This window comes from Miniopterus natalensis, chromosome 3 (assembly GCF_054644295.1).
Source record: "Miniopterus natalensis isolate mMinNat1 chromosome 3, mMinNat1.hap1, whole genome shotgun sequence".
In the NCBI taxonomy this organism is placed as follows: Eukaryota; Metazoa; Chordata; class Mammalia; order Chiroptera; family Miniopteridae; genus Miniopterus; species Miniopterus natalensis.
In genome coordinates this window covers 41661720-41687623 of record NC_142083.1, presented here as the reverse complement: position 1 = coordinate 41687623, position 25904 = coordinate 41661720, and the positions used below count along the sequence as shown (strand labels likewise).

The 25904-nt window shown below is 38.6% G+C and overlaps 1 protein-coding gene across 4 annotated transcripts in view; it reads left to right on the top strand.

Annotated features, from left to right (window-relative positions):
• The window catches only part of SSBP2 (single stranded DNA binding protein 2), a 239473-nt gene extending 227382 nt beyond the window's left edge, over window positions 1-12091 (top strand). For all 4 annotated transcript variants that reach the window (XM_016210348.2, XM_016210346.2, XM_016210347.2 and 1 more), the window contains 2 exons: window positions 2901-2999; window positions 10473-12091. In XM_016210348.2, the coding sequence (XP_016065834.1) occupies window positions 2901-2999; window positions 10473-10502 (129 nt within the window). In that variant the 3' untranslated portion in view covers window positions 10503-12091. The remainder of the gene's footprint in view (window positions 1-2900; window positions 3000-10472) is intronic.
• The last annotated feature ends 13813 nt before the right edge of the window (window positions 12092-25904 follow it).

Genomic DNA, 25904 nt, shown 5'->3' with positions numbered 1-25904 from the left:
TACCGGCAAGATAAAATCAGAGAGCAGAGAGCTAAATGAATTAAATGTGTTAGCCAGAAGAAATTGTGTGTGTGCGCGCCCACACACAGGCTCATGTGCGCTTTAAAATAAGTTAATATAAGTAAGGGAAGCACTCCAGTCGGGAGAAAGGGTGAATGAGTGTATAATAAAACCCCTTGAAAATGGGATCAGTATAATTGGAACTATACTTCCTCAAGTAAATCCTTAGAGTGTAAGTAGGAATAAAGTCCACATTAACTGAAGTACGAAATGCAACCAAAATGCCTGATGGCGCTAAAAGTGATCTTCACTTGTATTCTTTGGCCTCCGTACTCCCTAATTATGTGCTTCAGCAACTGGAGTGCCTTTCTGACCGAGCTAAGCCCTTTTTGTGCATTGTGTTCTTGCCTTTATGATGAAAACTCCTGAACACTGCACACAAACATGCCTACAGTTAAATGAAATACACACCCGGTCCGTTGCCACCCACCCCCGTAACCTGCTCCGGCCTGGTGTTTGGAACCAGCATCTGAGCCATTCCTCAGATGCCTGTATCGAGTGTCAATCAGTGATCGTGGGCAGCACAGCCTCCTTAAGACTCCCCATTGAGAAACTTTTGCTTTTTTACACAACATTTTGCAGAAATTACTTCAGATTTTTAAAAACTTGTTGTATCATTCCAAGATTTCCAGACATGCGCAGTGAGCTAGATAGGAGTAGGTTTCAGAGATGTGATACTAGTTGAGTTTTGTATGTTGAATGTGTCTTTTTAATCTTCCTCTCAGTGCTCTTATAAAAAAACCCACAAAAGAGTACAGTGCTAAGTTACCAGGATATGAAAAGAATGCATGAAAAACAGAAATAGTAACACTGGAAGTGTTTTATAGGTATTTCTTCTAAATATTCTTGTAAATATTTCTTTCTAAATATTTCAATAGTAATACAATGTTGCTTTCAAATTTTAAATATTTTTAAATTAATACTTTGAGTCAGGAATCAGATTTGAAGTTAGGTAAACTTTCACAATTATAAATCAAGAAATGAAATACGGCAAAAGTGCAGCAGAGTCTGAGAATGCCCCAAGTTACTCAGGGCTGTGCTGCTCCTCTCAGGGCACCTGGGGAACCACTGGCGGTGTGACTGTTACACTGGAATGGAGAGGGCTCATTTCATGGATTTGTTTGAATATGTAGAAATATTCAGCTTTCAAGTGCCTCCTCACATGCCCTTATACAGATGTTAGGTTATTTTTTATTCTAAGATTACCAATTTCTCTATTTATATGAAATGGCAGAAATCTGCCTTCACCAAAAAGACATAGATTTGGGGTAAATCTTACAATATTTGTATAAATGTACTTTTATTTTTGAGCTAAGTCAGCATTATCATTCCTATTTTTAAAACACAGTTGATTAGTTAATAACTTTAATAACGAGTAAGTATAGCTTAGTTAGTTGTAATTAATTAAATTTTACTTACATGTTTTTTTGTGTGTGTTTTTGGGGGAAATCAAGTTACCCGTGTTCATTTCAAAGTACATTTGCTTTTTTCTATACTTGGGAAACTTAACATTTTTAGAGAAAAACTTATCAAAAACAAAAAGAGTTCTCTTTATGCCATTAGACTCTGGTTCCCCAGCTGGTGTGGTTCATTGGCAAATTGAGCTCCTGTGGACTCAGACGCTCCCTGTTGTCAGATCCTCCCTGTGGGGTGCACAGCAGGACAACATACAAGCTGTATCTCCACCAGTTCCTCTACCTGTGTCTGCTTTACAGTTTAATCATATTTTTTAAAAGCACATATTCTCACTCATGAAATTTTAATTTTTATGAGACAACTGTTTCAGTTAAGTCTTATCCTCAGTGCAATTTTCTTCTAAACAGTTAAAAAATGAATTTAAAAACAGAGTATAGTATCAGTGGTGTAGGGGGAAAAAAATCTAAAACCTTTCTCTCACTTGAAATAACAAATAAAAAATTTTTAACCTTGAAGTTGATTTTTACAAGTCGATAAATTGGACCTGGGAAGAGTCCCTCAGTCAGAGTTGCAGTACTGTGTGGACATGCTTTATACGCCAAGGTCATTCTGTTCACATTTCCTAAGACGTGGAGCATCGGGTGACCTCACAGGGTTAAAACCGTATAGTAATAATCAGACTAGCATATTTAAATAGAATATGAAGCGGTATACTGCTAACTTAGTGTTTGATTAGATTGCTGATATCAGCCATTTGACCTGAAAGGAAAGTTTCAAAGTAAATCTAGTCTTAAGCTAATGATAAGAAAAGGTTCTAAAGCAGATTCCCCTTGGGGCCTTCTCTTGCTCTAAAAGTACATGTTGAATTCTCAGGTCCTAAGGTATTTCTCTTCTTAACTCTAGTTGTTAACTGTCTTCTTTTTTTCCTTACGGTTCATAGAAAAATCATGGTTAAGATAGTGTTACTGTGCAAACCGATGTGAAATGAAAGGGGAATGTTTATGAAAACGGTGGCCTTCTGAAGTTTGGTCAGTAGAGCACCAAGGGAAGTTGCCCTGTCACGCCTGAGCAGTAAGCAGGCTGTCTCATGGGGCCCCCACTGGGAATGGTTTCGAAACTCTCCAGAGTTCTAGGAACTCTATAAGCTGAGGACGGGGAATTGAATAGATATTGATTCTGAGACTAAGAAAAAGAGTTGTGGTGGGTTATTTTGGGTGTTCTGTGTGTGTTTTAATTTTCATTTGGGAAAGCATTAGTACTTGTCAAGGTTCAAAGAATGAACTAGAAAACATGGTCTAAGATTAGAATCACAAGTCGGCTTTGTCCTTAGAGATGCTGCTATAGATTCCATTTTTGAAACAGTACAATGCAAGAGGGAAATTAAAATCTTCAACAATGCCTTGTTTTCTAAATCTTGTTTACAGAACTCTCCCAATAATATGAGCCTGAGTAATCAACCGGGCACTCCAAGGGATGATAGCGAAATGGGGGGAAATTTCTTAAACCCTTTTCAGAGTGAGAGTGTAAGTATTCCCTTGACTGCATTACTCTGTCCAGATTTTACTTCTGAAGCTCTTCTGTTAGAATTAATGCATAAAGCCAGTGTTACAACTGTTTAGAGTTCAATAGGTTGGTCTTTTAAAAGTTAGAAAATTAAGTGAAATTTCTTTGAAAAAATTAAAAAATAAACTTTTTCTTTTTTACTCCCATGTACATAGTTACAAAGACAAAAATTATAATATGAATTTTCTTATAGAGAACATCTGCTGTTAAGGAACACACTGGAAATAGGTTGCATATTTGATAGTTTTTGTAAGTTTTCACGTTGCTGAAATGTCTCGGATCACTGCAAACCCAGGTCTGTTCTCAGTGCTGTCTGTCCTTAAGGTTCTGAATATTACCTATAAGACCTCCCTGCCTGGCCTGTTAACCTGTTTTTTACATTTAACCTCAACCGGCTACCCAAGTTCTTTTTGAGTGTGAGTATAATGTTAAGTTAGGCAAAGGCAGTGTCATTCATGTCTCCATAGAAGTAAGTAGACAGGAGCAAAAAGAAGCAATACAATTCACTTGTTCATTTAACAAACAGTTTACTGAGCATTCACCATGGGCCATGCTAGGTACTAGAGAGACCAGAAAGACAATGCGGTGTCTTTTCTCAAGGGGTTATTACATAATACAGTGATTTTTAAACTAATCTTTGACATTTGAAGCATCTATAGAATTTTTAAAAATAGAATTCACCGGAACCCTCCCTTGACCTAGTGAGCCTGAATTTGCAGGAGTGGGGCTGGGCAAACCCGAGTGTGAGAAAGCTCTGTGGGTGATGCTGCGGCACATTCTCCGCTAAGAACTCCTGGACTGGAGTGTAGCATAAAGGGTTTCAGACCCCAAACAAGTTTCATATTCGTAGGATCAGTGCCTCCACACACCTATCGCCATCTTTAAAACTGATTATGAAGAATCCACCAAACTACAGACAGAATCAGAAGGAAAAACTACCCTCATTTTGCCCTAATTCACCCTTTACCAGAGGTGACACCATCAGAATTTGGAGCAGCAGCTAGTCACTTGCCCACTTTTGCACAAAGTGGCTGCTTTCCCAATAGAACCGAAGACTGGGTGTTCTATGGGTTCTTTTACTTCTTGGAGTTGACCTAGCGCCTCTGAGTGGGGTAAGATTTGCCCTGACTTTAGACTCTACTTCTGTTAAAACTAGAAGTAAAATTATGCTGATTTCTAGTTTGTCTGTTTTATTTCCAGGATATACAAGGTGTCCCCCCAAAATGTATACACCCTTTATAGCTGATAGCTCAGTTAATGTTTCTTTCTTTTCAGATTTAACCCATTGGAATTAATAATCATTTAAAGTGTGTATATATTTTTGGGGATACCCTTTATATACACAGATGTGAGCAAAAGTAGGTTTATGGTTGTATGTGAAGCACAGTTTATTCTTGTATTATTAATTATTACTTATTAATTATTGTATTATTTTCTGTATGGACAACTGTAAACCCACTTTTGCCCCACCCTGTATCTCTATGTGTGTGTTTGTGTACATATATATATATTAGTGAGAACAAAAAAGTATACATAAAAATTTATATTAAAAAAATCAAAAGAGTAGCCCATTGTGATGAAGAAATAGGAAATACATGAGAAACTGTAGTTTGTCAAATGCTTAGAATTATGGAAATTATTTTTTAGACCCTGATTCTTTCACTAGTTTGTTGCAAGACTGTGGACAAATTAGTTAATTTTAATTAATTAGTTAACGTTTGTTTTATCTAATTAGACACATTTAGCTCCTTTCATGCTAATTCTTTCAGCACTCAAATGATATAATTCAGTGAAGTATATGATAATCCAGTTCAAGTCAACATTTATTGAGCCTGCTTTATCGAAAGCTCTAGGTTACGGACAGAGTATTCTGAATGAAATAAATATAACACATCCCTAACCTCAAGAAAATGTAATCAGATGAGAACATACTTACACAGCTAATTAAACCATGTGTCAGATTAAGAAGTACTATCGTAGATATAAACCAGGTGTTTTAAAAACGTAGAGGGAATTACTAATTTTGGATTGGACAAGAAAACTTTTTTTATAAGTTTCCACATGACTTTAACTCCAGAGGAGCTCTCCCCTCTCCTTCCTTCCCAGATTTGTCATTCCTGGCTGCTGCCCCGTTTAACAGTCAGAAGGGGGTGCCACTGCAGAGTTGGCACAGAAATCTCCCTATGGGGATCAAAGAATCAGATACAACAGGACTTTAAAAACTCCTTTGTTCAGAGTACATACCAGCCTCACCCTTTAACCCCAGGGAGTATGCACATGTGAAACAGCAGGCCCTTTTGTGATACTGCATAGAAAAGAGAACAGCTGGAGCAGGGCCTCACCCATGCCTGACTCCTGGCCCAGCCTCATTGCCAAGGAGGAGGTAAAATGCAGAATGCTCTACAGAGTTAGAGAAAACAAAATTCCCGGCCATTCTTCTCCCTCCCTCTCCCCTCTTCCCACCAGAAAAGTCCCTAGAGGCAAACGAATTGGATGGTGGTTGAGAAACGGCACCGCCTCCCAGAGGTTGTGCAGCCTTAGCAGCAGGTCCGCCCTGGTGGTTCCATTCTTCTGTCTGCCTGGTGAGGACTCTGCCATATTATGAATGATGTCATTTTTTTCTGTGGTTTTCTCTATCATCTCACCACACATTTTTGTTTAGACTTTTTTAAAAGACCAAGAAATGAGAGCAGAGAGGAAGAAAGACAAAAGAGATTCCTTGCTGACAAATGTTAAGGCTTTAGGAAGAAATAGACTATGTATCTCCAATAAATTATCTTTACTATAATCAAGGAAAAGGCGTAACAATTTAATGAATTCAAAAAGAAAACGAGGTGCTCTCCCTCACAGGAGCACACCTACGCCCTTCCCTTCCCCCTCTCCTTCCCTCTCAGGCATGCATCTCCGAAATTCTAAGGGTCCCCAAGAGACTTGCAGCCAGGGGAGCAATGAGCAGCGGCAGCTACTTCAGGGCTAACCCCCTGAACCTGTTTCCAAGGCCCCTTTTCTCTGACAGCAGCCCCACCTCAGCTCATTTCTTTCCTATAATGTTTCTAGGGAGCCAAAGCAGCCCCACCTTGGCTCTCTCCTATTGCTGCTTCTGTCTACTAAGCCCTTCCTTGTTTCACTGTCCCCAGCTTGTCCTCTCAAAAAAGAAAAAGAAAACATTTTCCAGTGAATGAACATGCAAATTCTAGTGTTTTTTTATGCCCATAACTCTGAAAAGCACATATTGCTGAGTGGTCTGCCTTTTGAGGATTGGTCAGTGTTTTTCTTGAAGTTAAACCTGAAGGAAGCCTGGGAAGGGAGCAAACATCTATTGAGTGGTTCTTATGTACAGACACTATTCGGTCACTTCACAGGTGCTACTTCATTTATTAATATAGAAACAAAAATTCCCCACCCGAGGTGAGAAACCTTGCAATGCCAACATGCTTTACATAGAAAAATGTGAATCAAGAATGTTTCACTATTCAACCTCCTGTTTTTTAGATCGTAAACAAGGCCTTTATTTCAAGAAACAAAGATGCCCCCTAGTGTAAACTCTATTAAATGTTTGGTTTTGAAAATACAGAATACAAAAAGGCTTAGTTCAAAAAATAGTGTTTCATGCTTTTTGAGTAAAAAAATCAGTTAATCTTATTTTTTTAATTAATTTAGCAGAATGTGTTCTCCATGACAAACTATAATCAACTGAGCAAAAATAATATGAAAATCATGGTATCAGATAGGAATTATAAACAAGGTGTGATATCGTCTCTCACCCCCTTACTGCCCTTTGTCATTTTCTGCTTTTGCAAAGAAATCACTGATGGCCAACTTTTTTACATAGTCACATACACACTAAATTTATCTCACTTTAGTTTAGCTCAGAGTAGCTGCACTATACTTATTTCTCATTAAGAACATAAAATGTTATATACATACTTAGAGATAGAAATATAGTGAGATCTGAAGTGTATGAACAGGAACTTACGCACGTTGTTCAGGGATTTAATGGATATCTCTGATAGGTTCCATGGTGCATGAACTGGATATAATAAAGGGAAAATCACAAATTCTTTAGTACATACCAAGGCATGTAATTTCAAAATATATTTTACATAAAAAGGTAAAACAAGCTAGTATATGCTGAAAATTATACCTTTAGGTTTTACTTTTTTTTCCCCCCAAACCAAACACTAATGCTGTCAACAGCTTTCTCAGAGCCATTTTATCACCTGCTCCCTCGTGAGACAGGGCAACCGGTACCCCCGCATCCTGCGCAGACACTGCGGGTGTCTCCCCAGGTCCAGGCGGCCGTGCGGCGGAAACGTTACGGTGTGGTCTCAGGCCGTGACAGCATGAATATTTAATGTCTCTAAATCCAATACCCCGTTTAACACCTCCTCTGCCTGCCTTCTGGAAAACTCCAAGCCACGTCTCTGAAGAACAGTAACCAAAGGCAGAATTCCCTTTTACTTGCACATTTTGTGAGCTGTTCTAGAAATTTTGTGACGTCCTTTAGTTTTACGTAGTTGAAGCATTTTCAATAAAGGCAGCAGCCGATGAGCCTCCGCAGTTTAAACAGCATGTCACTTATGTGGACACCCCCCGTGCAACCTGTTACACCGCGCCAGGGGCACGCGGTGCGCCCTTTCCCAGCTTCTTGTGCGGCTCAGACACTAGACGCTATGAGACGCTGATTTTCCTGAGTCGTGCTGCTTGGAGCTGCTGCCGCCTTCCTTTCTCACCGAATCTGACCCTTACTTTCTCTTCTGTGTGCCTTACTTTTCCACTTAGCTTCCTCCCCGGACAAGCCTAGGTCTCCTAACTTCCCAGTGAGTCTGTAACACGTTTTCATTTTTCTGTAAAACATTCGAAATGTGACAGGTTAAAAATCATAACAGTTGTCAGTGTGAAGAGATAGTAGCAGCCAACAAGCATGCTTGACATGCAGAGACTGTGCACATGTATCTATTCACATATACCCATTTTTTTAACTGTATATTAGAATGAAGCCTGTAATATACCTATAACTGTGTTCCCTAACATGACATGACATATATGAGATGAGTGAACTGAAATAATCCTATGAAAAAGGATTCAAGAATTTTTAAAATCCCAACAATTCAGAATGTGCATTAAATGAGATGGTCTCTGGAGTTCGTTATGACTTCTCCATAAAATTTTTTTCAGACACTTCCTTTGAAGTGCTTTCTGAATTGCTTTAGTCTCTTTTACTGTTTTTAGATTATTGGCACAATATACCCAATGAAATCTTTGTCTTGAAGTAATGATTGATGATCTAGCTGTGTTACTCAAATTTAAATTAATTATAATGAAATACAACCAGAATTCCACATCTTCAGCTGCACTAGCTACATTGGAAGAGTTTAGCCGCCACGTGTGGCTAATGGCTGTTGTATTGAACAGCACAGAAAACACACCCATGATCACGGCAAGTTCTGTTGGATGGCTATAGAAAGCATAGGCTAAATTTTTCTCTGCCCATTTTGCCATATTCTCTAAGTTAGCTACTTTTTCTAAAACCTTGGTATCCATTTATTTTCCCACTGTTTATTCCTACCCCAGGGAGTCAGATAAGCTTGCCGTCATCACTTATGATGAGAGATTTGCATGGTCTCTTCTGATGAGGTGGGGCATACCCCCCAGCACAGGGTCAGGGGTGAGCTCCATTTCATCAGTCCTTGTTCACGGCTCTTGTTGGCTTTTGGTTCTGGTTTGCTTTGCTTTTCGTTGCCATTATCAAGGGTAAAGGGGAGAAGTCTTCTATCAAACAACCCCCTTTCTCTTCTCTGGCGGTCTCCTTTTTGTAATCACCCTACTCGCTGTAATACAACACACACATTCAGTAACATATAACTTAGCTTTCTTATACTGAAAGAGAATTTGGGGCTGTTAAGTGATTAACAGGTAGCTTTTTCTTGATTTGACCTGTATTTAAAAGATTAACAATCCTCCCCTATGGTCTGGTGACCTGGTTTCAGCCCCAGTCATCCACCTTTATTCAGGATCAATGAGTGGTTTTTATTTGAGCCCTGGATTTATTCCTAATGACTTTCTGCCCAGACTTCTGCCAGCTGAGCCATTGTCACCTGTGCTCTTCCTTGGGGAATCTCGTTTTCTCTATATTAATAAGTCCATCCTTATCTGAGTGCACACCTTTTACCTCATTTCTGGTTCCGACAGTACCTCAGCTCACGCGGAATTCACTTCATTCTGTCCCATCTGCTCCCTTTTGTAAAAGTCTGTGCTCCCTTTCCCAGCGTCATCACCGTTCCAGGTTAAGTCCCTGGAACCAAGACCAACCCCCACCCCCTTGACTTTATCTGCCTCTTTCCGTGAGGCACAGTCATTATTAACGTGTTAAAAGAAATTCCCCTTTGCCCGGTCCTCATAGGTTTCTAGTAAAACGTTTATAGTATTTCAGGGTCCACATGTATGTTTTAATCTAGGAACGCCCTCCATTTGGGATGGCTGCCCGCCCCCTCATGTCAGAGGATCTAGAACTGTGCTGTCCGAGAGGGTGGCCACAAGCTTTATGGGGATGTTTAAACTTAAATAACATTAAAACTTTAGTTCCTCAGGGGCACTAGCCTTATATCATGTGCCCTGTAGCCACCTGTAGCTAGCAGCCTCCGTGTCGGACAGCACAGTCTTAAGGCATGTCCATCATTGAAGAGAGTTCTGTTGGGTAGTGCTGCTCTGGAACTTCCCTGTCACAGTCTGGTCCTCGAGAACAGGACGGGAGATTGGCATAATTATCAAAATAATTCCTCTTGGTTCCTCGCTCAGTCATTTTTGAGACCACTTCCAAATTGGTGAAAGCCTCGCCCTCATCAAACTGACAAGTAACATGTAACCTCAGTGCCCTACGCCCACCCAGAAAAGACGAGGTGGAGACTGTAGGAAAGATGTTTATGTGCCCAAGTGTAACGAGCCTGAAGTAGTCTAAGTACTTCGATTGATGGTATTATTAAACCCGTTTTATAGGCGAGGAAACTGAAGCGCAGAAAGGTTAGGTGACCTCCCAAGTTTACATAAGAAGCGGATAGCAAGGCCGTCCCTCAGACTGATGTCCTCGTGATTCAGCCTTGGACTGAATTTACCCAAATTGTAACAAATGCCCATGAAACACGAATCTGCTGGAGGGAAAAGGCTAAAGAACTGGGTGATTATCCACCTGAGTCCAGGGAGAGAATGTGACTGGTTACTTCCCAGAGGAAATGTTAAAAATTCCAGGACTAAGTCAACTCTCTATGAATTTACTCTCTTTATAGTTTCTTATGTTTATGTTGTGTGAGGTTAAAAGCTTGAGCATAAAAGATTATAAGACATTAAAAATTCATAGTTGCGATTGTCTACCACGGAGAACATGAGTGGTCTGTAAAAGAACTGATGTTAAAATCCGAATTCTTCTTTCTTTCTAGTACTCCCCTAGCATGACAATGAGTGTGTGACCCATCACCAAGTCTCCTCATGAAAACCACAGTGAGTCAGCCCTTCACAGAACTGCTAGGGAAGAAAATTACTCATCACATGTACAGTTAAGCAAAGGAATCTCAGTCGCACCAAACCAACCTTTTTATTTCCTGCTCTCTCCCCTATTTTGTGAAGAAAGCGGGTCCAAATGTGATTCAAACAACTGTACGGAGCGGCCTCTTAGGATTGCCCTGAAATGAACTGCAAGTAATGATCTGTGTGTGTATATGTGTGGGAAAGAGAATGTATTGTATATGTGTATGTTACATGGACATGTGCACATGCATACATTGACCCACAGGACACTGTAAAATATTATCACATGACATCTTAAGTAGAAATACGTAGGGACTTTTATTCCACCCTTTTTTTTTCACGTTTACATTTTAATTATTAAAAGTTGCTCCTGCCCCTCCCTGAACTATTTTGTGCTGTGTATATCACTGCTTTATATAAGTTATTTTTTAAGGTGAACTCAGATGTTATGGTTTTGTAAATGTCTGCGATCATGGATAGGAATAAAATCGCTTATTTGAGAGCTTTCATTAAATTGCGTCTGATGCAAGTTACCCTGTGAATCACAAAGTGTACTGTCTCCAAAAAAAAAAAAGGAAGAAGAAACTGTGTCTTCATCTTTATGTCAAATCAAACAATTTCTCAGTTACCTTCAGTGAAAATATTTTTGTACCTTTTGTTTAAAAAAAAGAAAAAAAACTTCAACAAAGGCGTAACTGGGACCTAACAGTAAATTTCTGCAGTAACTGCTTTAGATGGAATTCTTGATTTGTTTGTCTTAGATGATACAGAAAATCATTAATTAGTACCAGTTGCTTAGACCATAGCAATAAAGTGACAGGGCTTGTCTTGTTTTTAGCAACATATTTTCTTTTTACCACTATAAAGACCAGAGTGATAAGAAAACATTTGCTGGAGTTTGTCGCTTCTCACCAGGAATACTAGAACTAAGTTTTCAATAACATACTAATGTGAAATGGTATCTGATTTTTATTGTGGCCTCTTGTGAACACGTCCACATAAACACTGCAAAGAAGATGCATTCAGCCGGCTGAGACTTTCAGCAGGAGGAGGAAGAGTTGCTGCCACACCCGGGGCCCTGGAGCGCTGCCTCCATCAGGTGTCCTGCTTCCCAGCAGCAGGCTTGACTGGTCACGGTCCCTGCTGTGCCCACCTTCTCACTGGCAGCAGAGCGCCGCTTTCTTCCCAGGACACAGGACTGACTTAGAGGGAAATCATTTAGATGATTTAAATGCATTTCATTTGGCCATTGACTTCAGCAGGCTAAATCTACAGTTCAGGAAAAAAAATGAGTAAATGTTAGAGAAAAAAAAAATTTTTTAAGTCACTTTTCTTATGAAAGCCCCTTGCTCTGGCACTTTCCACATCTTTTGGGTTTTTTGTGTGTAACCATAGGTACAAACCCCAAAATCGCGATGGAAAAGTGTGACAGTTTTAATTGTAGATTCTAAAGGATAAGTTGTTGATCATTTCTGTTAAAATTGTGATTCAAATAACCATTGATAAACATCAACTATATTTTCAAACTCCAGAGACTTGCAAAGCATTGTTTAATTTCAGGTAAGAGGACTTCTTTCTTTAGACGAATGGTCTCTAACATGAAAGTTTGGCAGTATATTTGCTAATTCCTGATCGCAGATGACTTATTTCTCTCAAATATGTAGTGATTTGTTCCTTATGAAAATAAAGAGTTTGCCTGTTCATGACAGGGATGCTGGGCAGAGCTGTCCAAAGGAAAAAGAGAGGCTGGATTAAATTTATGTTCCAGATTTAAATTCTAAGCAAATGAGTTGCCATAACTCACATAATGTGCGGGAATCTAGGGTGCACACTGAAGAATAGCTTCAAGCTTTCAAGAACTTCCATGAAGAATTCGAACTAAAAGGTCTTGAACTCAAGCCAAGGTAACCTGAAGATAACACTTTGTACTGACACATAAATTTACCAAGAATAATGTTAACGTTCACTGTTTATGATAACTGTGTGAACAATGACGGTCCTGTGGTTAAGTTTAATCTAGAATTTTCAAATGTTTGGTTGAATCTTTTCTCCATTGTTACTGATCTTCAATTTATTTTACTTACCTTCTAAGAAGGTATTATTTCTTATTATTACAAAGAATCAGAACCTTATTTTAGTTGGCCCTTATTTTAGGGGTAATATTGGAATATGGGTCTCGTTATTTCTAGCCTATTTGGTTCAAAAAAGTAAAATTTAATTTTTTTCAAGATATAACAATCAACTCATCGTAAGTATTTAATTTTTCTCTATTGGAACCCAGATTAAAAGTAGCTATTTCAAATTTTTAAATTCCTGAAACAGTTGAAATTTTATTTTTAAGGAGAAACATATCAAGAAAATCAGAAATAAGGATACGAGATTTTAATAGCAAATAATTTTCTCATGAACCAAATGGAGGATAGTATATCTATATATTAATTTTTGGTTAGGTTTTGAATCATTTAAACCTCTCCTTTCCTTCTAATAAGACAACTTAATCTCTTCTCTTGTGTTTTCCATCTCCATCCGTGCATCTCCATCCGTGACATAAAACCTGTTCCTGAGTTACTTTCGCCTATTTCACCGCACAGTAGCACTGTCAGCGCTTCTTGCCGACAGTGGGTATATGAACTACACACGGGAGATGCGAAAGCGCCTGAGCGATGGAGCGCGCTTCTCGCCGCCCCGCCGCCTCCTAAGGTGCGCCCCCCGCGGCCGCCTGGGGAGCCGCCGGGAACGGCTCGGGCGGCCGCGCGCCGCTCCCAGGGGCGCGGGTTGGGGCCGGCGGCCCGGCGCAGGCATTCGGCGGGGGGGCCTGAGCGTGAGGCTTCTCTGCTGCCAGCGGCTCCTCGGTGTGCTCCCCGAAACCCGCTTCCTCCTAGGGGTAGAAGGGAGAAAGCTTCCCCTGCTGTTAGATCCTCTGGGCTATCTGAACTCTTGCATTGCGTAGGCCCGCTCGGTTACCGCTCTTGCGTATTTAAAAGACAGCCAGCGAAACGAGCTCGGTGGGGGCGTGCGGGAGCCCCGCGAGCGCCCGCCCCGGCCTTCCCCGCGCGCTCCGGGCGCGCAGCGCAGCCGGGCCGGCGCGGGGCTTTGCCGGCCCTGCCCCCGCGCCCGGGCGGCCGCCGCGGCCTCGGTGCCTCCGCCCCCGCTTCCAGCCGACGCGAGGCTCGGACTGAACACGTTGTACCTTCGCGGCCCTTCCCGGGTGGCTCTCGCACTATACCGTTTCCCAGGGGAAATCACTGCCGTTTGCACTGTTGATTAGAAGCAGCCACACAGCAGAGCTACTGCGCTTTGGAAGCAGTATAGCATTTCGACGCTGGTTTTCCCTCCATGCTGACGTGTTATTACTATAATTCTCTTTCCTTGAAAACACTATACGAGCAGCAGGGTTGTAGAGTGAGGGAGGAGTTCAGTATGGAGGGGGGAAAGTTACCAAAAAGTATTTTCCAAAAAGTGGATTCGCCCCTTTTGTTTTTTTAACCCCCTCAAGGTGGAATAAGCTCTTACTTGCTGTGAGGAGCTGGAGTCAGTGTGTGTGTAAAAAAGTAGTACCCAGCTGTAAGCATGGGTAAGGGGCTCCCTGGGCCTGTGCGCCTACCTTGAGAAACACTGGGAAAGTCAAAGGCAGGATGGTGAGCCACTAGGGGCGCCCTCCCATTTTGCACACCAGACCGGGTGTGTGCAGGCGCACGTGGGGGCGGCGTGAAGTTTGCTCACAGAACACTCCCGCTGTGATTTACATTATTACAGCACGACTGGTAACTATTCAACATAATTCTCCTTTGATTGCTTTTTATTTCATTGGTAAAGTAGGTGATGAAGCGATTTGGGATGAAAAGAGAGTAGCCAAGACATAAGCGGATGGCTCTCCTGTGCCCAGCTTTATCATGCCCATGTTAGCCCACCCACCTTAGGCCCCCTTACCAAGGCGCTGCGTCTAAAGGTAAGAGCATAAACGATCATTTCATCATTGGTCACCTCACTGCCAGGAATCGTGCAATAATTAAGTATAGTTTTTTTGATGTTGGCATTTGTTTACAATAAGTTTACAACATTGACATTCTTAATTTATTTCACCATTACCCATGAAACTGTAATTCAGGTAGAAAGAGACGACCTACGGATGAAAAACACCTGAGACCTCTCTAATTACTCTTCTAAACTATATTCTAAAAAGGAATTCTCAGTTGAATAAGTCTCCTAAACAGAATTTCCTCTGTTAAGTTTTCCTCGTTAACTTAGTATAATCGGTCTTCCTGAATAGAAGAAACATAAATTCTGTACATGGCTGAATGTGAATATTTTTGCTGTCTACATCCTTACAAATCAAATACAGCACTCTATAGATATTGTAAATTCAAAGTGGGACTGTTTTCATGAATAGAATTAGTTTGTGTCTCCCCTCTGTGGGTTTACTATCCTCACGATAAACCGGACTCATTTTGATTATCCCAGTCAATGAAATATTATGATCTATTCCTAGGAATATTTAGCATTTCATTTTTAAAATAAACTGTGCAATTAACATGACAAAGGTGAGTGTTAATATTCCTAGAAAAAAATGATATAAAGGGTTTATTCCCAGTTCACATTATAACTTTATACCACTTTCTCTTTTGCACCATATGACCTCAGTACAAGAAAGTGAAATTTGGGTTCCTCACAGTGTTCTCAGAACACAGTACGACATGTCAGCTAATGGCAGAATTGCTCAGTAAAATATAATTAACCATCTACTTATTAGGAGACAATTCAAATAATCTCTCCAGTTTATATACTTTAGATTTAGCAACACTAGAAATTTTCTTGATATAAACTACTGATTAAAATGTGTGTGTGGCTTTCTACCAGATCATATTTCAAAATGTTTTACTTTCTTACATTAAGACAATTCAAACTTAACAGAAACTACATATTAGAATGAATAAAGGACATGCTATTGTGTCAAACATGAAAAATGGAAAAAATCCTTATTGTGAATCTTTATTCATCATAGCCATCAGCTGATTGAATTGTTTAATTTATCTCATTGTGATTTTATGAATTTAAGATGTTTTCTTACTATATGTGTTAAATTGTTACCTATATTGTCTTCCTGGAAAAATAGGATTATTTGTAAGGTTTTTATAAATGTACAATGTATGTATAAATATAATTGGAATCTGGATGACTCTCAGTAATCTTAATTCAACCATGACCACCAGCTATCTGACAAGTTTTGTAAATTTAGCATCTGTGCGCGCATGCACATGTACGACACGTCCACTATGACATTTATCCTCAAGTGGATTTATCATTTAATGTTTTGTGCAAATGTTTGAGGTACTCATGTAATGGGAAAAGTTGCCCGAAATATGCACATAAATGTCCCTAATTGGCACATGTTTTCACATTTAATTTTAAAATACAACTTTTTATTTAGTTTCTACCCTTTTCATTTCATTTTTAATCTCTGCCTTATTACTTATTTAAAAAGTAAAGGAAATTGTTCATATGAAGCTAGCATACAGGGTGGGGCAAAAATAGGTTTACAATTGTATGCGAAACACAGTTTATTCTTGTATTATTATTTTTCAATTATTGTATTATCTTCCATACGAACAACTGTAAACCTACTTTTGGCCCACCCTGTATTTTCTGAATGGTAAATAAAATGTAGCTAATGTGGACATCTGTAATCGAAACAGACATCATGCCTTATGTAAGCATCAGGAGTCTGTAATGTAAAAGAATTTATATGTGCTTAAGAAAAGGCTATGATGAGTGGTTGGCTCCTTGTGGTGAGATAACTAAACTTTGAATACCAAGAAATATATTATTAGCAAATAGCTTTTTGTCAATGGATAAAAGTTTGGTATTTTAGTCCAAATAGGATTACACATAATGTAGAAATCTGAAGCAGTTGTGCAGGTAATTCGTGCAAAACGATGCTTCTCAAGCACCTTCCTCTTTCTGATAACTGGTACCCATGGTTGCCTCAGCTCACCATTGCCCACATGAAGATGCTGATGTAGGTTCTTCACACATCTCTATGGGCAACAAGAACATAAGTGAAATAAGTCAGACAGAAAGAAAAATACTATATGACCTCTCATATGTGGAGTCTTTAAAAAATTGCAACAAAAAACAAGCTCATAGACACAGAGAACAGATTGGTGGTTGCAAGAGGTGGGGGTGGGAGAAATGGGTGAACTGTCTGGATTTTTTTATTATTTTAGTTTAAATATATTGAAAAAATTAAAGAATATAGGAAGAGGAAGATCTACAATTTAGATTAGGAATTCATCCTAGATACCAATTAAATATATAAATCCACAATATTTAAGAATATTTAAGTTTTAAGTATTTCTACTTATGGTTTTGATCCAAATGGGGTCTCCTAGCTTAGTGGTGCAGCACATCTGTACATAGTGATTGGAAAGGAGCCTGGCCGGCGTGTCCTTGCATCTGACAGCTTATAACTCTTGATGGTAACAGGGAGGAAGCTATCTAGTCATGTCACGTGAAAAAAATTGCTTGTAAACACGCTCACAATATAACCTTTATCGCGTATGACATAAATTAGTACAGGTTGTATAAAACTATTCAGTATTGCCTGTTGCGGGGAGGGGTGGGTGGAGGTGGAAGTGGGCACAGACGACATAAATGGTGGTGGGGAAAAATAAAGTTAAATAAATAAAACAAAATCCATTGATCAGAAAAAAGAGAACTGGAAAGTCAAACGTCTTCTGCGGTGCTCACCCCTTTTTCATCAGGTAAGTCATCATTCACTTATGACTGAAGGTATAGCACATATAACTAATGGTCTCAAAATTGTTTTAACAGAACACATTAGTAATCATTGAAAGTGATGCGAATTTTAATTTGAGAGCTCAGCATGCTCTTACAACGAGCAGTTCCTAGCCAGATGTTCATACATTGACTTCGTCTTTATGTGAGAAGTTCTTACCTGGGCACACACTTTGATTCAATGAAAAACCCCATAGACCTAAACTTACATCCTTTGAAAAAAGAGAATCCAGTTAACACTTTTAAAACTAGAAGCCATATATGAAGGTGTTAAATGAAAATGGAAATACTAGCAATTACAGGAACAATCTCACCATCAAAGTTCTCAAACTAATATCCAAATTCAAAATTGAAATGATCAGTATAATAAATGAACAGTATTTATTGAGCTGAATAAATAACCAAGTCAAAACCAACATAGAAGCCATCTCTAATTTGTACCAAAGGTAGCATAGCAAATTCACTGCCAGTATTTCTAAGATAATGCGCCTTAACCAAATCACGTCTTAACCAAATTCTCAATATTGAGTCATCAGAGTTTAAAAATTCAGTCTGTTAAGTACAAATTGGTAATTACAAAGCAGTCACAGGAATGTAAAGTACAGCATGGGGAATATAGTCAACAATACTGTAATAACTGCATGTGGTGCTAGGTGGGTACTGGAAATATTGGGGGGACACTTTGTAAAGTATATAGTTTGTCCAACCACTATAGTGTACACCTAAAATGAATACAAAATAATATTGAATGTAAACTGTAATTGAAAAATAAAAGTTAAAGATTTTTAAATAAAAATAATTAAGCTCAGAATTTAAAGAAAAAGGGAAAGCTAGCTACAAAAAAATTAAAAATTTTTTTAATTTAAAAATGAATAAAAATTCAGTCTTTAAAAAATACCGTGTGAAATAGGCAGTACAGTCATCTCAGGCTCTTCTCAAAAATGGTAATCTTCCTGAGAGATTTCTGGGTGCAGAATTTCATGGTCCAGTGGAGCTCAGTGTAGGAGACAATGCAGTCAAGGCCCAACTCTGTGGAACTTGGATGCCCCAAGTATTTCTGAAATGAGCCTCTTCAGTCATCTCAGGCGGGCAGGGTCCGGGGTGAACAGAAGTCTGGCAAGCTGTCTCTGGTTACTTCACTTCCCAGTTGATTTAAAACCTTGTTTGAAAAAGTATTTCCTACCATATTTTCAAGTTCTAGAAAGATTTGCATATTTCTGTGTAAGAGTTACGGGACTGTGTGTTTCCAAAAATGAGTAACTATTACATTTTTTCCTTCAAGTAACCAGAAATATTTTGTTTTGCTCTGGCAGCAGGTACTTCAAAAAACATGAAATACAGGTTGGAAAAGTATACGTTCCAGAAAAATTTGATGTTCATTTGAAGTCTGGTTAAAATTAAAATGTCTTTCTGGTTTACTCGGCAGTATGCTTCTCACCTGGTTTCCATGACTCAAGCTATTGCATTGGGCCTCAGGACACAAGGTTCTGTTCCACTTGTGCATGAAAGTGACATTGGACATGTGTCAGTTTATCCAGCTGGAGAGTTTGGGAGCAGATAAATGATTAAAGCAGGTATCTGGTTCAACCAGATAGCTTTTCCACTTGAGCTGCACAAGTAGATGTTCTTACTCCTAAAGCGTAGAAAATTGGCATTTACTAAGATTAGTGATTAATCACTAAACTGCCACATAAAAACTTCAGAAGTTAAAGGTACACCACTTAGAGTAAATGCTTTCTTATTTCATAAATTGGATTTAGAAGTTACCATTTAAATTATAAAAATCAACTTAAATATTTAGAATGTGCTTAGAGTTTAAGACTTAGTTACTTGGCTGTTATTTTTTATTTTCAGTGATTATGTTAAAAGTATATGGAAAATGTTTTCAAACTCTTAATTATAAGAGTAATCAGTCAGATGAAAAAGAACTGGTTTCTGAGGATGTTTGCATGTAGAACTGTTTCAACTGGAAAATATAGTCTGCACAATTCTGGAATGCAAACACAGAATTACAAGATTTCTCATTAGGAAATCTTGATTCCCCTGAGATATTTAGCTAGTGCACTGAGATGTGAAGGTGGATGTGGGAAGTTTCCTGTGACATTTACATCCAGAAGAGATGGGGCCACGAGAGGAGTATCACTGCAAAGGACCAGGACATTTATTTGCAGAATTGGCTCCTCTGTCTTCCTTTGAATGAATTTCATTTGTGTACCCAATCTGAGCACAACACTCTTTTTCCTGGGCCTGAAAGTTTGACAGCTTCTGCCTGAATCATGGGGACTTTTATTTCTCAAGCCATGTTTAAGTCAAAGAGCGTGAATTAAGGTGGGGGGACTGGGACTGTAACTTCAAAACAGGGATTAAAAAAGAAGCCTGTTTTCCTTTTACAATAGAAGAGCTCATAGAAAGTACTCTTACAGGTCAATGAAGGAATTAGTTATCCCATCATGCATTATCTTGATCAACTGAAACCTAACTTGCTCAATAAGAAATTCACATAATTTTTTTAGTTTTTTTTTATGTTAAATACCATGAGACAGAATTGTAAGAATGAAAAACTCAGTCAACAACTTCCTCACAAGGGTTAAGAAAAATTCTCCTACAACATTAGCGAAGGTAAAGGAGCCAGTTTACACTGTAAAAGGCACCGTTGCCCCCACAGGACACCTCTTGGCATTTCTTGGATGACTGGGATTAGCAATCTAAATAAATCATATTTCAAGAGGTAACAGCAACAGGTAAAACTTAAAGGTATTATTAAAGTAACATTTACAAGACTGAACAATTCTTGAATTCTTATTAAAACCACAAAGAACAGTTCTTTATGAATTTCTTAAAAGAGTGACATCTGCTAGTGATGATCTGATAATATATACACTTTGTCCAGTAGCCAAACAGTTGGTTTTTATTGCGTTTTCTAACTGTGAGAGGTCATTCAAGGCAAAGCCTATATGATGTACACACAAAAAATGGTCACCGTGCGCCATACTACCAATGAAATGGTAGGTAAGCATATCTTCTTCTGCTTTGCCAGATTCCATTTCATTCAATTTATCATTTTCATTGGGCATTTCAAAAACACATCTCAACTTAGTATCCATCAATTCATCGTGTTTTGCCTCTTTCCACACAGCTTCCATATCTGAAATGTTTGGTGGAACAAAAATTGTCTGTGCCATAAACTTGTGTTTACACTTGTCCCAGCCGAAAGGCTGTAGCATTACGGGGACAGTCACCGTCAACCCTGGGCCGGTTCCCCTGTTGGGCCTCACACGGTGCGGACGAGGTGCCGTCGTCTTCCCTCTGGAAGCTGCGCTTCTGCCCGATGGGTTTCACAGCTGAAGGTCTGTAGCGGCTGCACCTGTGAAGGGCCTTTGGCTCTGAGGTCTGGGGGGCCGAGGACCCCTCACGCTTCACCACGGCCCCCGAGGTGGACAGCATCGGACACACGGCTGGGGACTGGGGCCAGGGCAGGGACGACTCAGCCGAGCTCCGTGGTGGGGCCAGGTCCGGGCTCCCGCACCCAGAGCCCCGCCGGTCCGCAGCTCCGGGCCTCACGCTGACTCGCCCAGGCCAGCCGCTGCGCCCGGCAGCTTCCATCCTCTGCGCCCGGCCCGCGTGAGGGCTTCTCCGGCCTGGGGAGCGCCCTGGCCGCCCGGAGCCCCTCGCGGAATTCACGTGACTTTTGTGAGTTGAATTGCCTTAAATGTTCTCTTTCTCCTTTCCCCCTGCCCCCAGTTCTTTAAAGAGCCTGGGAGTCCTGTTATCTCTGTTACCTACAGTTCATCTTTGTAGTTAAGATACTATTTAGAATTATTAAAAAGTGAATGTGCCTTCATAAGTACCTATTATCATAAAAGGATTAATGTGACTCTCGAAACACCCACTTTGTTCCTCAAATAATGACTTAGGCACTAGGAAGAACAGAATCCAATCTTTTGGGGAACATTGTTAAGACAAAAAGACTCAAAACCCAAGTCAATACAGATCTTGAGCTCCTTTGGGAAATGGTAATGGCATCTCACAATTTCTGTGATCTTTCCTGTAATGAATGATTACATTTTGAGAAAAGAAAAGAATTCATTTGTCCATTAATCAGTCTTTCAAGACGTTTTGCTTTGGGGCTAACTATAGTGGTCGTCTTTACCACAAACCCATTGTTCACCCGATCCAGTTAACAGTAGCCTTCCTCAGTCTGTGCCCGCTCTACCCCTCCCGGGTGGTCCCTGGCGTCCTGCCGCAGGAGCTCTGCTAGTAACCGCTGAGCACGGAGGCCGCCCGAGCTGATTCCTCCAGGCAGCACAGCTCAGGCCAGCAGCTCCTTGGGATGAACCTCAGGCCTCCCTGCACCATCCCCCAGGCTCAGCTCCCACAGACAACCACGGACTTGTAAGCTATTGCACATTGTACTTCCAGCTTCTAATTCTTCATTAAGATATTTCGGAGGGTCTATAATTTGTATTGTGTCAGCTTGGTTTTGTTTGGGGATTTTTTTTTAACTTCACTACCTGGGTTTTAGCAGCTTTTAAGAAAAGAAGCAAGCGAAGGGCTTCATGACTAGCAGAAAATAAGAGCTCAGCAACGAGCTGGTTGTATTTTGTGTTTATTAAACACAATTACTGGTTTGTACTGATGTTAATTAAGCATGTTATTAGGTAGGCATATGTTTCTTGAAGATCCTGAGTTTGCTGTGCTTCATGCTGCATAGCATATTATAACACTGAGACGAATGTCTATTTATATTTTATCAATGAGCTTTAATCGAGTATTATAAATGTATAGTAACATGTTTAGTGTTAAGAACACTTAATGTGAGATCTACCCTTTGAGAAAAGTTTTAGCATATAATTCAGCATTGTTAGCTAGAGACGCCGCTGTGTATGAGATCTCCAGAACTTATTTGGGTACTCAGAACTTTCTACCCTGTGAACATCACCTCCTCACTTTCCCCTCCACCCAGCCGCTGGCATTCAGCGTTCTGCTCTCTTTTTCTATGGTTTGACTATTTTAGATTCCACACGTCAGTAAGACAATACAGCATTTGTCTTTCTGTGTCTGGCCTATTTCACTTAGCGTAATGTCCTGCAAGTCCATCCGTGTTGTTGGAAATACCAGGATTTCCTCTTTTTCAAGGCTGGGTAATGGTCCATTGTATGTAGGTACCACATTTGCCTTATCGGTTCATTCATAGATAGACACTTAGGTTATTTTCGTATCTTACCTATTGAGATCCTGTTTCAATTCCTATGGATAAGTACCCTAAAGTAGGAGAGCTGGACGATATGGTAGTTCTGTTTCTAATTTGTTGAAGAACCTAAATACTGTTTTCGATAATGCTGTACCAATTTACATTCCTACCAACAGCGTACAAGTGTTCCCTTCTGTCCACATCTTTGTCAGCACTTATCTTTTGATTTTTTAATGTGACATCTTAACAGATCCTGCTATCTCATTATAGTTTTGATTTGCATTTCTCTGATGAATAATGATATCGAGCACTTTTTCATATACCTGTCGGCCATTTGTATGTCTTCTTTGAACATGATTTTTCAGGTTCTGTGTCCACTTTTTAATTGGGTTATCAATATTTTTGCTATTGAGTTTAGGAGTTTCTTTTATATTTTAGACATTAACCCCTTATCAGATATATGGCTTGAAAATATTTTGTCCCATTCCATAGGTTGCTTTTTATTTTGTTGATTATTTCTTTTGCTGTAGAGAAGCTCTTCAGTTTGATATCATCTCAATTATTTTGCTTTTATTGCCTGTGCTTTTGGTGTAATAACTAAAAATTCATTGCCAAGACCAATGTCAAGGAGCTTTTTCTCTATTTTTCCTTCTAGGAGTGTTATGATTTCAAATTTTACATATAAGTGAAACAAAGCATAAAATTTTGATTCACTCCAAACAGAAAAATGGAGATATATTTCTAATGAGAAATATGTATAACCTCCAGCAAAAACAAACCAAAAAAAGCAGGTTTTGACTTTCAAAGTTTTATTACTTTTGCTTATTAAGATGTATTAAATCTCTAAAAATTAAGAAATAAAAGACCTATTAGAAGCAGTTTAGATAGTATCACAGAGTGACAGACCATCATCAGAGAGAACATGTGGGCTAATCCTACTGCTACTGTATAACTCTAAACAGGTTATTCATGTTCTCTCAGCCTCAGATTGTTCAGATCTAAAATAAGAATATTGAAATGAAAAATGTCTAAACACCATAAACTTCTCAAAGAAGTAACAATGATAAAATATCTCTTCTTAATGCTAGTGCATTCTGATAATACTACCAATAATGCTTTATCTAACACTGTTGATGTCAAAATGAGATCTTCTAAACAGCTAGAAAATTGTACTGATGTAGAGAAACAATCTGAAAAATAATTTTTAAATCTTTTTTTTCTTCTAATAAGAGCAAGATTGGGGGCCTGATTTTTCTGAAAATTTACCACTGCTTTTGAGTTTATTTGCCTATGTTAACAGTCAGTTCTCATTGAAAATGACAGGTAAATAAGTCTAACAATGTCAATCTTCTCAGATAATTCTAGGTTCTTAAAGAAACAATTAAGAGGTGATGAGAATTGGAAGTGACATAATTAAATGTGTCCCCTGCCCAATGTATTAAACCCATTCACATATTTAACAAGAATAAAAAATACATGCCTGCATCTTTATAGGACTAACTTTTGTCCCCTTGACTACATTCTGAACTTTCATTATGTCTAAGCTCTAAAATCTGACCTGGTGAGTAACTAATAATATTTCAAGAACTGAGGTACTAAAGCATAAAAATATGTTTTTATGAAGTCATCTTCTTCTGGTGGCGATTGTCTGTTATACTTTTTCATTCATTTGAGGAGAACTTTAAATGTCCACTTGAGGGAAGAAAGCTGTCATAATACATTGACGTAGAATGGGAATTTAGTATCTGAAATGTTTAGAATTTAGAGGACATGTTGATGAAAATAGATTTCACAGGAAAGCAAATATAAGGAAAAGGTCTTAATTAAAATGGTCAACGTCTTAAGCCATGCAGTAGTTAACATTAGACTAAACAGAATCCAACATATTTGGGAGGTAAGGCAAGAGGGAGGCAGTTGCCAGATCATATAGGAGATTTCAGAAAGAAATCCTTTGACAGCCATTTTTTAAAATCTTCATTCATCACCCTATGATTTGTTGTGGATGTTTTTCTTTGTTGGTGTACAATTCGTCCTGAATTCGACTACAATTAGTTTGATGCACTCTACATACCTTTGTAGATTCAACAAATGTACACATATATGTTGTTTTTGTTGTTAAATTCACAGTTTTGTGTATTACTTTAGTATGTTTTTGGAATTATGCTAGAATTCATGTATAAAATTTAAATGGTTTTGAAACAAAAAAGTTTATTGATGAAGACTTCTTAAAGTGGCTAAAGTAATATTCTTTATATTTCACCATTCTCTATACATATGCATTTACTTGTTTCAGTTGTACTTATGTCTTAAAATTTGGAATACATTTTAGAATAAAGTCTCATTTTACAAAAAATTTTTTATAAACTATGCTGAATTTCTGAAGTTATAATTAAGAAAACAAACTCTAAGGATCAGATTATGAAAATAAAAATATAATTATGATATAATGCATAATAAATAAAATAGTACAAAATATCTAGAAAAGTACTGTCATAATCTCAAGCATTAGGTTCACTGAAGTAAGACTTCCTAAGTTCAATTCCTGGTTCCACCATTTCCCACTGTGTGACTTTGCACAAGGTACTTATGCTTATTTTCTCAAATATGAAATAGGAGTTATTAATAGTACCTACACCAATCCTGTGGCAATTACATGAAATGGTACATGTAAATCATTTTGTATACTGTCTAGCATACATGACAATAAACGTCACTATATTATTAATAATAACAAAGTCAAATGAACCTCTATTATAATTAGAAAATATTAAAAGAAAAACTATTCTTAGATTGATTCTCTTATATGAATAAAATATTTAGTGCTTATTTTAAAATTCCAAAATATGCTGCATATTTCTCTTAAAATCAATGTTAAGTTTCCTTTTTGAAATTGAAATATGTTAAAGTTTTTCCTCTGTTTCAGTTGATGTGGTTCATTGGCTGAATAAAAACATAAAACTTTAAGTATTCTTTAATTAAAACTCTCATGATGTGTATAGGACTGAATTTTCCAAGAATCACATTCTGTGTTGACTTAGCTTTTCAGAAACCTAACCTAGGTAAATTAAGTCTTTCATACTAAAGTCAGTGATAGAAAGACCTTAATCAGAAGTTTGAAAGATTTTTAATTTTTCATTATTTGCTGCAATTTGAGAAAGAGAAGCAGAAAGAAAGCTGATACAAAAATTTTATTAAAGCGATATGTTTTGAAGGGTATATTCTGGATTCAGGTCAGATTTGGTCTAATCACAACATATGCTACATCTATGTTCTGTCATCGAGGTGATGGGAGACCCAGGAATGTGAAAGATTTTATGTTTGTTACACTATAGACTATATCCAGAAAGTGGGCCAAAGA